Consider the following 15,218-nt stretch of genomic DNA (forward strand, 5'->3'; position numbering starts at 1 on the left):
CTACACAATTGTACATGGTATATAGTTTTATATAGCTATATTGTTATCGTCAATATTTATCGCTGCGTTCAAGCTGTGTTGCCCATGGGCTCTTGTAGCCGCTTAATATCAGTTGGATCCGGCTGAACTGTCTGCCCAACGCAGCAGTAATAGTATTCATTCTCCTGCCCTTCTCCCAGTCACCTGGGGTCGGCGCAACATGTTTTCTCCTTCCATACTCCTCTATCATATACCATTTCTTCGCTCACTCCCCTCTTACACATATCGTCTTTCACGCAATCCAATAATTTCTGCTTAGTTCTACCTCTTCCTCTAAAGCCTTCCACTTAGATAAAACTCTCTTAATAACCTAATTTTCATTTTGTCTCATCACATGTCCATATCATCCCAAACGCGCACTCCTCAACTTCTCTGTCTCAGGTGCCACTTTCAGACTTCCTCTAACATATAGCAATACTAATGATACTAATACTAATGATATATTTGCTCTCGATCAGGTCGGTCCCACAGCTCTGCAAATATGCGCCATAGAGAAGACCAAAGTGTTGGGACATCCGGCAATACTGAACGACGTTTATTACGCGTCCGAAATCGACGAGGTAATGATACTCCCTCTCAAACGTTTCAGTGATGAGAGTCTTGTCGGTATGTCAACCGCTCGTCCGTATATCGACCTATCTATCGGCACTATGTTGATCGCTTGTCAATATGCCGACTGCTCGTCGACATATCGACCTATTATCACTATGTCGACCTATTGTTGCTATGTCGACCTATCGTCGCTAAGTCGACCCATCGTCATTATGTCGACCTATTATTGCTATGTCGAACTACCGTCGTTATGTCGACCTATCGTTGTTATGTCGACCTATCGTTGTTATGTCGACCTATTATCTCTATGTCGACCTACCGTCGTTATGTCGACCTAACGTCGCAATATCGACCTATTGTCGCTAAGTTAACCGATCGTCGATATTTCGACTGTTCGTCACAATATCGACCTATCATCGCTATGTCAACCGCTCATCGCAAAATCGACCTGTTTTGTTGACCAGACGGTTCATTTGAGAAATCTCGCGATGAGCATGAGTTGCAATTGGGTTTTACATACCCGAATTACAGAAAGTAAACAATGTACAATACAGACGACTAAAGCATCTTTTTATTCTGGGAAAATCGGGTTTCGTGATTTAATACTCGAACTTAAGACGACGTTGGTCTGACGTCACCGATGACGTCACGCCGTCTGACGTCGGTCTCGGCCGCGCAGGTGTGCCTCGTGGACGACAACCAGTTCTCGCTGTCGATCATCAACGAGCCGGCGCCGCTCAGCTTCATCCACAACGACTGCGACAACATCGTCCAGTCGATAATACACATCAGGAACCGGTGGGAGCTGAGCCAGCCGGTACGTATCCACTGTCCTTATGGTGTTTTTTTTATTGCTTAGGTGGCTGGACGAGCTCACAGCCCACCTGGTGTTAAGTGGTTACTGGAGCCCATAGACATCTACGACGTAAATGCGCCACCCACCTTGAGATATAAGTTCTAAGGTCTCAGTATAGTTACAACGGCTGCCCCGCCCTTCAAACCGAAACGCATTATTGCTTCACGACAGAAATAGGCAGGGTACCTACACGTGGGGACTCATAAGAAGTCCTACCACCATTGCTGCCAAGTTCTCGACGGTATTAGCTGTCCTTATGGTGTGGATATGGTCCAAGCTGGTGGTTGCGTGTGGGTGGCAATTGCTGTCAGTGCTGCCAAATTCTGGATAGTACCGTTCTCGAACTAGGCTGAAGGTAGTATACTGCCAATCCACCTCGAGATACGAGATATGATATGATCGAAATCTTAATTGTATTAGATAACGGTTCTTCTAATCTTGCACGGCTCCTTCGCGGCAAAAATATTAAATTTTATATCTGCCAAAAAATAATCACGCGTTCCCTTTTTGAAGGACGCGCCATTGCACTGTTTATAATAATAATAATAATATGATAACTAGGAATAAATCACGCAGCCATTCGGCCTGGACACAGAATTGCCTATGTTATGTGTATCAGTGACTAACATACATATTTATATGCGCTTAAATGTATACATATATAGATAATAAACACCCAGACAAAGAGCAAACAAACCTGCTCATCACACAATATTTGTCCCATCTGGTAATCGAACCCACGACCCTTGGCGCAAAAGTCAGGACCGCTAAATACTGCACCACCAAATTAGTCGTTTATCTAGCGTATTGAAAAAAAAACTGCAATGTAATACACGCTTTCATGTCGGGTCATTGACCCCGCCAATTTTGCATTACGTTGCTCGTTCGCGTAACAATTAACTAAAACGATAAATATTGTATTCTTGAAACAATAGTTAATCGATATTGCTTGTTACCGTTTTGGCAATATGGTATGTTGAATGAACGAACTCCCCTCCACGGTGTTTCCCGAGCGCTATGGCATGTCCTTCTTCAAACTAGGCTTGCGGAAATCACTTAACGGTAGGCAGCGGCTTGGCTCTGCGCCTGGCATTGCTGAAGTCCGTGGGCGACGGTAACCACTCACCTTCAGGTAGGTCGTATGCTCGTCTGCCTACAAAGGCAATAAAAATAAATAAATAAAGAAGTTGCGTATACATTTAGACAGCAGTTTAGATTAGACGTAACTTCAATAAAAGCTTTTTTTAAATTATTACAACCAGTGTGCTTAGTGCGAGTTTTTTAACGTTCTCTATAGCGTAAAAGTTAGTTCATATTTGTATGGAATGGGATCATTTGCGTACGTTTGCCGCTAGAGGCGCTGTTCCAATTGGCACATTCAAAGGTTTCTTAATTTTTACGCTAGTGAGAACGTTAAGAAACTCTCAATAAGCACACTGAGCTGTCGAAATTCGAGTCAGATAACATAAATGTATCGTTACAATATTTACCGACAAAACTAGATAAGATTTTGGGCGACATCAATTATTTTTTTCCGCATAGGACACGGTGACGGTACATCAGAAGATCCGTCCCAAAGACGTCCCGGGAACCCTGCTCAACATGGCCCTGCTGAACCTGGGCTCGTCTGACCCGAACCTGAGGACGGCGGCTTACAATCAGCTGTGCGCTCTCACGGCGACCTTCCACTTGAAGATCGAAGGGCAGCTATTGGAAACTTCGGGTATTTATCTCACTAATCCTATAGCAATATTTATTACTAAATGTATGAAAGGCGCCATGTTGGTTTTAAAAACATATTTTTTTAATTTTTTTATTTATACTTATTGTACACAAAAAAGATAATACAATAAAAACAGAATTAAAAGAATGTCTAAATACTATGTAAAAAGGCGAGCTTAACTCATTCATGAGTTTTCTTCCAGCAAACCATTAGCAGAGAGAAAAATACGATGTATAAGAGGGGAAAACTGTACAATATAAAAGGCATTACAGCATAACTGTTAAACTAAGGTTTAAAAAAAAATACACAACCATTATGACACAAATAAATGCGTAATATATCTAATATAAAATGAAAAATACATATAAATAAACATACATAAAACAATAACTTAAATACAATTAAAGTAACAGGAAATGTTTCTTCATTTGACTCTTAAAAACTTCTAGAGAGGAACTAGCACGAATAGGTTGAGGGAGAGAATTCCATAATCGCACTGCTTGTATTGTGAAAGAGCCACTATAGCGACTAGAGCTGTGTATGGGAGTTTTTAAAAGAAGAGAAGTGGCTTGTCGACTAACTTTGCCGTCAGGAATCAGATATTCAAAGCATCAGCAATGTTGCCTTCTTTTAATGTCTTTATATTATTTCTGGCATTACAAATATTATACAGTTGTAATCGCAAAGCAATGACGTGTTATCCGTCGATATTTGAATATGGTGACAAGTACCGTCATTTTTCTTTAAAAAAACAAAAACTTATAGATTTTTACTTTTAGTTTCATGAGAAATTGCATGAGTCTGGGACAAACTCAAAATTCAATTGTAAACTTATTACGGTTAAAATCATGTGAACGATTTTTAATTGTTTGCCAATAGGGTTGTGCATTCCGTCGAATAATACAATATTTATAAAGTCGGTGAGCGAGAAGCTGGCCCACAACGAGCCACACTTGACCCTGGAGTTCCTCGAGGAGTGCATACAGGTACGTTCGAAGTTGGGGCCAAGGGTCCGAGGGGTATTTTTTTAAGACTTCTGTGTAGACAAGCATACGGCCGCCTACGCGATACTGAATTATCAGCGAAGTCAGGAGCACCAGCCAATTGCTACTTATTGAGGATTCTCCTAACAACCCAGAATATGTTGTGGAGGGATTTGATTCTAAGGTCTGAGTCTCTAGAAACCGTTAAGCATCTGCGCACGAGTGAGAGAAAATGAAACGAAAGTCGACGCGGACGTGGCTTCACTGATTCTTCCAAAAAGTTCACAGATGTCTCAGTTGATAACCACGATTTTACTGAAACTCCATTCCATCCTATCTCATCTAGTTTCATTTAATTTCATCTCGATTGATTAAAATCTCAAACAAACCAACTTCCTATCATTTATTAAGTATGTATTTAATGATTGAAGATTTTTATAAACTCGATACTGGCAACAATGGCTGCATCCATATTTTTTAAGTCACAGTTTGACAATGTGCCACATCTAGTAATGTGTATACTCTGTGCGGCGCCTTCGCAGGGCTTCAGGGGCTCCACGATAGAACTGAAGCATTTGTGCCTCGAGTATATGACGCCATGGCTGGCTAATTTAGTCAGGTACGTCATAACTTAGCAAATTGTCACGCAAATGTGCGCCTTAAGTGTATAGTCGTAAGGGTGTCTATAGCATAAAGTTTACGAGCTTTGGATCCACTTGGTGTTACCAGAGCCTGTAGATATCAATAATTATGAGTGTATTATGAGTGAACAAAGATAATTGAACCTAAGGTATTAGGTATAAGGTATTTAATAAAATACAAACATACAAATAAATTACAAATCAGACCTAAATCATCCTAAGAGTGAAATTCTAAAATTGCATTTAATTATTTTGCGATTGATAAATAAGATAATTTCAAGATAAGGTAGAGGGGGAAGAGGTCGACCGAAGAAGACATGGATGGAGTGTGTGAATGACGATATGAGAGAGAGAGGAGTGTGGGTTGAGATGACGGCTAATAGAGGAGAATTGAATAAAACAATTTGCTGTACCGACCCCATCTAGTGGGTTAAGATGGAGAAAAAGAAGAGGAAGAAATAAGATATTTCAATATTGAAGTTTGAACTCGCGCGCCTTAGATTTGTGAAGCCGACAGAAGATTCGCGCCGTCAGAAACAGGTCGCCCAAATCCTGGAGAAGCTGATCACCTTGACCATCGAGGAGACCGAGATGTACCCGTCCGTCCAGGCCAAGATATGGGGCTCCATAGGCCAGGTGCCGGAGCTCATAGACATGGTGCTGGACAGCTTTATGCAGAGGAGCGTCAACTCCGGTGAGCTTGTGTATTCATGTATGATGTGACGGAATCTTTGAACGACTTGAAAGTTCAAGAGGACACAAAAAAAAATTCTATTTGATTTTTTATTCAAACAGCTTACATTCGTTTGCCGCTAGGGGCGCTGTTCTAAGTCCATACAAATTTGAGTTAACTTTTACGCGATCGAGAACGTTAAAAAACTCGCACTAAGCCCTGCACTAAGCACTGATCGTTATCAAAAGGATAGAAAAAAGGAAAGATAAACTTAATTTTCAGTTCGGTTATTCTATTTAAACGGTTTGTTTTTGTTGTTGTATTCAAACAAAACATGATTTATTCTAATTTGTTTACATTTAAAAATATGAAATCATAGGCTTGGATTCCACTTGAGGGTATTTGGACATTTTGCAAACGCATCAAGGGCCTATGACGATACAATAATTTTATAACCACGCTTTAATATTTTGACCGGTGTCGTTATGATAAAAATGAAATTAATTATTAATTCTATTCACTATTTTAGGGTTTTGTTGTTGTTGTTGCTGTCGTAAAATATCTACGATAATGATTAGTGCTGCCATCTAGTATGAATGTATGTGAAACTTTAATATAAAACGCTCTTTTGTTCTGTCTTACTGGTGGTAGGACGTTTTGTGAGTCCGCGCGGGTAGGTACCACCGCTCTGCCTATTTCTGCCGTGAAGCAGTAATGCTTTTCGGTTTGAAGGGCGGGGCAGCCGTTGTAACTATACGGAGACTTTAGAACTCATATCTCAAGATGGGTGGCGGCATTTACGTCGTAGATGTCTATGAGCTCCGGTAACCACTTAACACCGGGTGCAATAAAAATAATAATAATATTGAACGCGTTTTACTAATAGTTGTTAAATCACGTAATAAGGTATGATTGTAGGTTTGGGTTCTCCTATGATCGAGATAATGGCGGACACCGCTGTGGCGCTGGCGTCGGCCAACGTTCAACTTGTATCGAAAAAAGTCATCGGTAGAATGTGCCGCGTAAGTAATCCTCGGAGTCGACTCGACTCAACCTCACTCGAGATTCCTCAAGATTATAATAATAATTGGGAACAAATCACACACGGTCAACCGACCTCAAATTAGCATTACCTGTGTGTTAAGGCTACAAGAGACTGACAAACATGCGTTTAAATATATATATATACATATTATATAAATAATATATACCCACAAAAAACTAGAGTCAAAAATAGCGGCGATAATCTCTATCCTACAACTCGAACTCGCTTTTTTTTAATTTTAATTTTTATTTGCCACATTTTTTTTCTGTATTTTTGTTTTTCTCCATCCTATCGCAGGCCCTTACCAAACTGCCAAATAACGTTCTGGGTCCGGTGACACCGGCTACCGTGAGTTCTTAGTTTATTTTTATTTGTTTATGTTAATTTTATTTTTATCAAAATCTTCATTTTTTTTTTTTATTGCCCTATAAGCAGACGAGCATAAGACCCACCTGATGGTGAGTGGTTACCGTCGCCCATGGACTTCAGCAATGCCAGGGGCAGAGTCAACTCGCTGCCTACCGTTTAATACTTTACCTTATCCCACTAGGTGGGGTCGGCACAGCGTATTTTTCTCTTCCATCCTTTATCAGCCGTCATCTCAACACTCACCCCTCTCCTCATATCGTCATTCACACACTCCATCCATGTCTTCTCCGGGCGACCTCTTCCTCCTCTACCTTGCACTAAGATTTCCATACATCAAAATATAATGTATTTTTTATAAGGTAGGCAACAAATTCAATAGTAAGAATTAATAAATATCCCACAAAAAAGTATACTGTTGGTCATCGTTAAAGAAAAAAGAATTCAACGTTTTGGAGGGTATATTAACATAATCTAGTTCTTCATAACTCGCTTGACGCAGTGTCCATAGTTTAGGGCAGGATATCAGAAAACTGAAACTTCCAATAACTTAGTCTGAATGAGTTTACCATAAATTCTGATTACACATTCAATACGTCATTCGCGGTTATCTCTTAATTATATTTTTGGTCACTGAATTTTTTTTTTGTTATTTTCATAATTATTATTCCTTTTTTTGTGTACATTAGTAGATGTTTTATATATGTCTATGGGCTCCGATAACCACTTAACACGTAAATGCAATAAAAAATAAAACAATACCTGAGTGAAGGCGGTCGCGCGGTAATGCCCGCAGACTAGTCTCAACGGCGACCACTGTAGAACCACCAGTTAACCCGAACGTCTATTTCAGGTGGTCGACAAAACCTGCCACTCCCCAACCGCGATGCTCGAGCAACACATGATGTGGGATGACATCGCCATATTGGCTAGATACCTGGTGATTATTACGTGTAGTTTCATAGTTCACAGCCCTGTTTATATCAAAAGAGGATTCACGGTAAGGAATGCTTGATAGCTCGTTTGATATGGGACGTGGACAACATTGTGGAAGGAAGCGGACTCCAGAATTGGACTTAGCGGAGAATAATGGTATCTAATGGCAGACTGAACGCATGGTTCACTTCTGTATCGTTCCGTCACTGCTGGTCGCGACCACATGTGACGTTCTGATTTCGATATGGTAGTAGAATCAGCAAAGCACTGCTCTTGGTAAGGTTGGTGTTAGCGATTCTCTCAGGTTGAGCCCCTGAGATCACCTACCGGTCTGTGCGAAGTTAGAATAGCCCTTTCAGCTACCGACGATTAGGTAGAGAAAAATAAGTAATCTGCCATCAAAACCGATTTGTCGTACTGCTTCACTCTTGTTGAATGTCATTATCATTGTGATTACAAGACATCTAAACTAGTGCTTAATTGCATTGTCAGTTTGTTCTTTGATAAATATTGTAAAATCGATATGGAAAAGTTAAATGTAAATTAATTAAAAACATGTTAAATTATTGAGGTTATACAATTGGCCGAGCATACTCAACGAACTTAAACGTATATTTAAAAAAAAAAAGAGAGGGCAATAGCTAGATCATATAGAGCTGACATAAGGATATTTCGTTACGTGACGATTTCCATCAGTCCACTACCGCGAGCCCTAATAAGAAACATCGTTACGAAAAGAAATCATCATCGCTTCATCATGTATTTGTTGACGGCATCCATATATCAAAACAACCAGAACCGCCACTTGTGTGCTTAGTGCGAGTTTTTTAACGTTCTCGATATCGTAAAAGTTAACTCCAATATGTATGGAGTTGAAACAGCGCCCCTAGCGGCAAACGTAGGCAAACCTTTCAGCTCCATACAAATATGAGTTAACTTTTACGCTATCGAGAACGTTAAAGAACTCGCACTAAGCACACTTGTCAAAGTTTTTGAATACGACACCCTTACTTTCTACGTCACCGCGTGTCCTGTCTTCCAGCTGATGTTATCGTTCAACAACTGTCTGGACGTGGCCCGCCACCTACCCTACCTGTTCCACACGGTCACGTTCCTCGTGTGCTCAGGGACCGTCTCGATGAGGGCCTCAACCCACGGCCTGGTCATCAACATCATCCATTCACTGTGCACTTGCACAACGCCCAGCTTCAGCGGTGAGGGTTTCAATGTCATTAGTATGGACTTATTAAGGTCAGAATCTCATATCGTCGATGAAGTGCCAATAACTCCTAACTGATGTTTTTATTGCATTGATGGGTGGACGAGCTCACAGACCACCTGATGTTAAGTGGTTATTGGAACCCATAGACATAAATGCCGTCACCCACCTTGAGATATGAGTTCTAAGGTCTCAGTACAGTTACAACGGCTGTCCCGCCCTTCAAACCGAAACGCATTACTGCTTCACAGCAGAAATAGGCAGGGCGGTGGCACCTACCCGTGCGGACTCACAAGAGGTCCTACCACCAGAAAAGAGTCCTGTCCAGTCTTGACACATACCTCCCATATAGTCTAACCGATGTTCACAAACGATAACGCTAACCTTAATTCCCATGTACAGAGGAGACGCAGCGCGTATTGAAGCGTTCCCTCGACGAGTTCGCGCTGCCGCTGTTCTATCAGATGTTCGGAATATCGAAAGTGAAGTCGGCCGCCGTCACGGCGTTCAGGAGCCCGTATTACAGACACACCCACGATTGGTGAGTTTTAGTTTTATTTTTCTAAATGGAAAGGCAAAGGTATCACACCATACAGCTTAATCTTTTATATATTTTTTTTTTATGAAATATCATATTATGAAATGAAATGAAGCTGATTAATTTAATATGAAAAATGGCATGGCATGAAATGAATCGAAATGAGATGAGATGATATGATATGGGATATTTTTATGAAAAATGATAATATGGAGTGAAATGAAATGAAGAATTTGAGACATTAATCAACTGGGATGAAATTAAATGAAAAGAGATGAGATGATATGAGATAAAATATAATCTCAGTAAACTGGTGGTTATTTAAGGAGACATTTTCAGTGGACTGTTTGAAGGATCCCGAGAAGTTACGTCCAGCGGCTTTGTTTTATTTTCCTACATTTGTGCAGCCCACTGAGTTTCTCGCCGGATCTTCTCAGTGGGTCGCGTTTCCGATCCGGTGGTAGATTCTGCGAAGCACGGCTCTTGCTAGGGTTCGTGTTAGCAACGTCGTCAGGTTTGATCCCCGTGAGTTCACCACTAGTTAAGGTTACGCTGAAATAGCCTCTCAAGGCTATCAGCTTAGGTAGGTGTTCGATCCGAACCCAGCACCCTCGTGGCAGTCAAGGGCTCCGGAAACCAGCACGAGGTGCCCGTCGAACATGTACCGCGATTCACGTATCACTTTGGGAGAAGGGCTTAGGGCAAGAATGAATAAGGACTAGTGATAATGCAAACCGTAGCGTAAACCGTCACACTTGAGGGTATCTTCCCGTTCCAGAAGCAAGCCAAAGTGTCAGATGTCAAGTCGCGAAGGCACCGTCAATCGCGACCCGTGTTGCCGTGGTAAAAACTCAAATACCCACAGATTGGTTTCGAACAGTAGGGATAAAAAAAAAAGAGTCCTGTTGGATGTGTGGTCGGTGCAGGTACTCGGAGCCGACGTACGTGGGTTGCGAGTGGGGCGGGCTGACGGACCGCGAGCGGCTGCCGCTGCAGTCGCTGGAGACCATCGCCGACGCGCTGCTGGAGATCATGGAGGCCTGCATGCGGGACATCCCCGACTGCGACTGGCTTCACACCTGGTAACCTTGAAGATGCATGTAACTTCTATTTGATTCATGACATAAATCTTAAAAGAGGTTATAATAAGTTATAGAGGTGACATAAATGGTATTTTGAATATTGAGACATTTTGAATACTGGTTTTTTACTGGTGGTAGGATTTCTTATGAGTCCGCACGGGTAGGTACCACCACCCCGCATATTTTTGCCGTGAAGCAGTAATGCATTTCGGTTTGAAGGGCGGGGCAGTTGTTGTAACTATACTTGAGACCTTAGAACTTATATCTCAAGGTGGGTGGCGCATTTACGTCGTAGATTTCTATGAGCTCCAGTAACCACTTAACATCAGGTGGGCTGTGAGCTCGTCCATCCATCAAAGCAATAACATAAAATATATATATAACTAGTCAGGTCATAAATTCTGTCACATGTTTAATGTAAAATAATTGAAACAAGTTTTTTCATTATGTAACCATTCATATACCAAAATGAACTTAACAAAACATAGATTCTTATGACACTAAAGTTTATTCAAAATGACCTCCGTGATTTTGAATACAGGCCTTCAATCTGCGCGGCCAGTCGTCTATCGCAGCACGAACGAGGTCCATGTCAATATCGGAGGCTGCCTTAATCAAGGATGTCTTGAGTGACTCCAAATTGGGATGAGGCTTTGAGCACGCCTTTTCCTCCAAGTGTTGCTATATCTTGTAATCTAACGGATTCAAATCTGGACTGGAGGAGGGCCAGTCTTCGTGCCGGATGAAGTCGATTTCACGCGCCGCCAGCCAGTCTTGTGTGCTCTTCGCTCTATGAGCTGGCGCCGAATCTTGTTGGAATACCCAGTGCCTGTTATTGAACATGGTATGAGAAACAGGTTCCACAAGGTTCGTCAGGACTGTATTTTGATACACAACTGCATTCGTTTTTACACCTTTCTCACAAAAATGTACCTCTGTTAAGCCCCAATAAGAAACTCCCAACCACATCATGAGCGAGGATGGAAAATGACCTCGTTGGACACGCGGAATACGGTTGCTCGCTTCTTCACTACTGTGTGCGTACACCTTATCATTTTGTTTGTTGTAGTTCTCTTCTACGGTAAAAATTTTTTCATCCGTAAAAAGAATTTCCCGATAATTTTTTTCCGCGTACCGCTTCAACAAAGCGCGGCATCTCTTCAGTCTCAGGTCCATTAGACGAGCATTCAAACGATTTCCTGTTTTTCTTCGATATGCCCGAAGCCCTAAGTCTTCATTTAACACCCTCTTCACCGTGGTTCTGCTTAACCCCATCTGAAGGGCCAACAGTTTCTGCTTACGTTTGGGATTTCTTTGAATTCGCGCCTTCACAGCTTTTATCACTGCTGGAGTCCTAACAGACCGAGGGCGACCACTTCTTGACCTGTCATCTACACTAGAGTCTTCATTGTATCGTTTGATGGTACGATAAACGAATCTTTTGGTTATATTCAAATTTTTCAGTATGTTAAAAATTTGAATTGGCGCGTAACCGCAACGATGCAACGCAATAACTGCAACACGGTCTTCTTTAAGCGTCCACTCCATATTTAAAAATGAGTAAAATTCTAAAAGTATACATTTTTATTTTCATGAACAATTCGAAATTCGAATTCAATAAACTTTTTTGTGGCCAGCATTCTAAAAGAAAAGTTTTTACTGTGTGACAATACTTATGACCTGACTAGGTATATAAGAAACATAAGAGTTCCAGTTCGCTTTTTAGATTTATGTCATAAATCATATAGGTAGACAGCGGCTTTACTCTGCCCCTGGCATTGCTGAAGTCCATGGGCGACGGTAACCACTCACCATCAGGTGGGCCATCATGAACGGGTTATGAAAGTAAAAAAAAACGCTAACGCGTTGATTGGCACGTAGGTCACCGGTGCCCTACGCGGCGCACTATAGTAGATAATTATGTCCATTTTTGGTACTACTTTGAAAACCATGACATGTTTGGAAGTACCGATAAAGACGTGCCTGTTTTCTTCTGGAAAATTCTTTGATGTCTCTCCTGATAACAGGACGAGTCTGGCGAAGAGTTTCGCATTCTGCTTCAATCCCGCTCTCCAGCCGCGGGCGCTGATAGTCTTCGGTTGCATTAGTAAGTAGGACCAGCTATAATTGGACGATTATAATTTGCGTAATTACTGGTGGTAGGACCTCTTGTGAGTCCGCACAGTAGGTACCACCACCCCGCCTATTTCTGCCGTGAAGCAGTAATGCATTTCGGTTCGAAGGGTGGGGCAGCTGTTATACTGTAAGAACTGACATTTTTAAACTTATGTCTCAAGGTGGGTTGCAACTTTTACGTGACCACTTAACGTCAGATGGGTCGTGAGATTGTCCACCCATCTAAGCAATAAAATATAAATGTATACCACGTATTTTATCTCAAGGTAAGACGGTAACGGACGACGAGATGAAGCAGCTGCTAAGGATATTGGTGAAGGCGCTGGAGTCGTTCAACGACCTCGCCCTGCTGGAAGCCATCATCATGTGCCTCACCAGGCTCCAGCCTCTGCTGCACCCTGTGAGTACACCGATTGGAGACCATCGAACGTCTCTAGCTGCTGCTGGAATCTTCAATTTCCATCTCCTTCCCTTATCCTTTCGATTCCAAGCTTACCAACATTATGGCGTAAGTCGTCGTGGCCTGAAGGATAAGACGTCCGGTGCATTCGTGTTGAGCGATGCAACAGTGTTCGAATCCCGCAGGCGGGTAACAATTTTTCTAATGAAATACGTACTTAAAAGATGTTCGCGATTGACTTCCACGGTGAAGGAATAACATCGTGTAATAAAAATCAAACCCGCAAAATTATAATTTGCGTAATCACTGGTGGTAGGACCTCTTGTTGTGAGTCCGCACGGGTAGGTACCACCAAAAATGGTAAAATATTGTCACAATTATTGTTATATTGTCACTATGAGGACTGTGGACTAAAATGGTCATAGTCTCTAATTGCCACTGAAAAACAGATATTCCGGTATTCATATTAACCGTAATGCCTCGCGCGCCTTTTTCAAGGCGTAGTCTCCCGGCAAAGAATTGGAAGGAGAGAAGGACCTCAGTCTTCCTCTTCTCCCTCTTCTTCTCTGGAGTCGCTAGAGTCCGACATAGACCGGTCTGTTACCCCCCTCGATCAGGTATCCGTATAAACTTCACCTTAAGTTATTAGCTGCTGAAAGAGCATTGAATTGGAGAAGATGTTATCTCTGGATGAGCCACGGCTTAGTTATGACAATAACCACGCATCATAAAGTGGACCATGTGCTCGTCTGCTGCAGTGGCTATGAGCAAAACTCCTAATGCCCTGCTGTTTCCAGGAGTCGTTAATCCACAAGGCGCTGTTCTGGGTGTCCCTGTCGGTGCTACAGCTGGACGACCCCACCCTGTACGCGGCCGGCCTGGCACTCATGGAGCAGAACCTGCACACCTTGGACTCTCAAGGGCATTTCGAGGAGAAGGTGAGGTGGATTGGTCAAAATTCGGTTATACCGATCAGTGAACGTGTAGGGTCTCTGAGTAAGCTTGTACTGGTTGCTTATAGGACTATTAAGGCATTTATGATTGGAAGATGGGGCAGTCAGTATCCCATAGCTACAAAGAGGAAAATATGTTTGTTTTTTATGATCGAAGGATTACTGATGGCGCAGAGGCCTTTCCAGTTTCATCAGGACAGGTGGGCGAGCAAAGGCTCAGCCAGGAGGGGGGGATTTGCTAACAGCTGCCAGAGCGCCTCCGAAGGAGACCTATGCTTAAAGATGTATGTCCTCATATTTAAGCAATAGGAAATAGAAGGTTATACTGGTCCCAGTGTTGACCTTGACCGTGATGATCGCCTTACTACACCCGGCCTCTAATGTCGGGGGGTCGGATGCTTGTGAGAGTGCACAGTAGTGAGAAGGACCCTGGATATCATCTTTCTATCCGTGGTCCCCTTTCAATATTAGCGGACAGTCCGGTCCCCCACACACCGCGCCCCTTAGGTACGGGGACCTTATTAACCTTGGTTGAAGCACCGCTCCTAATTAAAAGTTCAAAATTCAAATTCAAAATCATTTATTTCAGCTTAGATGTCAGTATAACACACTTGTTGAATGTCAAAATATAAATAACAATGTTAACTCTACCACCGGTTCGAAAAAAAGCCACAGTCCTGAGAAGAACCGGCGAAACAAACTCGGCGGCCTTTTTTTGTTTTTTCTCAAATATTTTCTTTTTTTTTTTAAATAAGTAACAATATTTGCAATAAACGAAAAAACAAGTAAAAAAATACAATTACAAAATAATAATAATAATGAAAAATGAAAAGGCCAGGAGCGAACACCTCATTCCCATGTATTGCCATCTAGTAGATAATCCTTAACTTTATAATATGCTTTAGAAAAGTCCCATGCTTCCAGGAATCGCGTTTTCGTTAATCGGTGATACATTGAATAATAATTGTACTGTTACGCCGGTAAGAGTAACGCCATCTATCGCCGAACAGCTGAAACGAATATCAAAGGGTCTAGTAACATCTAAAACGCTCGAGAAGTACAGCGCCATCTATTGT

The 15,218-nt window shown here is 42.0% G+C and overlaps 1 protein-coding gene across 9 annotated transcripts in view; it reads left to right on the forward strand.

Annotated features, from left to right (window-relative positions):
* LOC101742513 (neurofibromin) overlaps positions 1-15,218 on the forward strand; it is an 87,257-nt gene that overhangs the window by 44,643 nt on the left and 27,396 nt on the right. For 7 of the 9 annotated variants that reach the window (XM_062675375.1, XM_062675374.1, XM_062675367.1 and 4 more), the window contains 15 exons: positions 498-599; positions 1,271-1,408; positions 2,990-3,170; positions 4,050-4,156; positions 4,696-4,772; positions 5,295-5,488; positions 6,386-6,489; positions 6,810-6,860; positions 7,732-7,818; positions 8,857-9,028; positions 9,436-9,574; positions 10,498-10,653; positions 12,681-12,760; positions 13,056-13,189; positions 13,987-14,127. In XM_062675375.1, coding sequence (XP_062531359.1) covers positions 498-599; positions 1,271-1,408; positions 2,990-3,170; positions 4,050-4,156; positions 4,696-4,772; positions 5,295-5,488; positions 6,386-6,489; positions 6,810-6,860; positions 7,732-7,818; positions 8,857-9,028; positions 9,436-9,574; positions 10,498-10,653; positions 12,681-12,760; positions 13,056-13,189; positions 13,987-14,127 — 1,863 coding nt within the window. The remainder of the gene's footprint in view (positions 1-497; positions 600-1,270; positions 1,409-2,989; positions 3,171-4,049; positions 4,157-4,695; positions 4,773-5,294; positions 5,489-6,385; positions 6,490-6,809; positions 6,861-7,731; positions 7,819-8,856; positions 9,029-9,435; positions 9,575-10,497; positions 10,654-12,680; positions 12,761-13,055; positions 13,190-13,986; positions 14,128-15,218) is intronic. The other 2 variants (XM_062675371.1, XM_062675373.1) reach the window with 1 other exon arrangement.

This window comes from Bombyx mori, chromosome 23 (assembly GCF_030269925.1).
Source record: "Bombyx mori chromosome 23, ASM3026992v2".
NCBI lineage: Eukaryota > Metazoa > Arthropoda > Insecta > Lepidoptera > Bombycidae > Bombyx > Bombyx mori.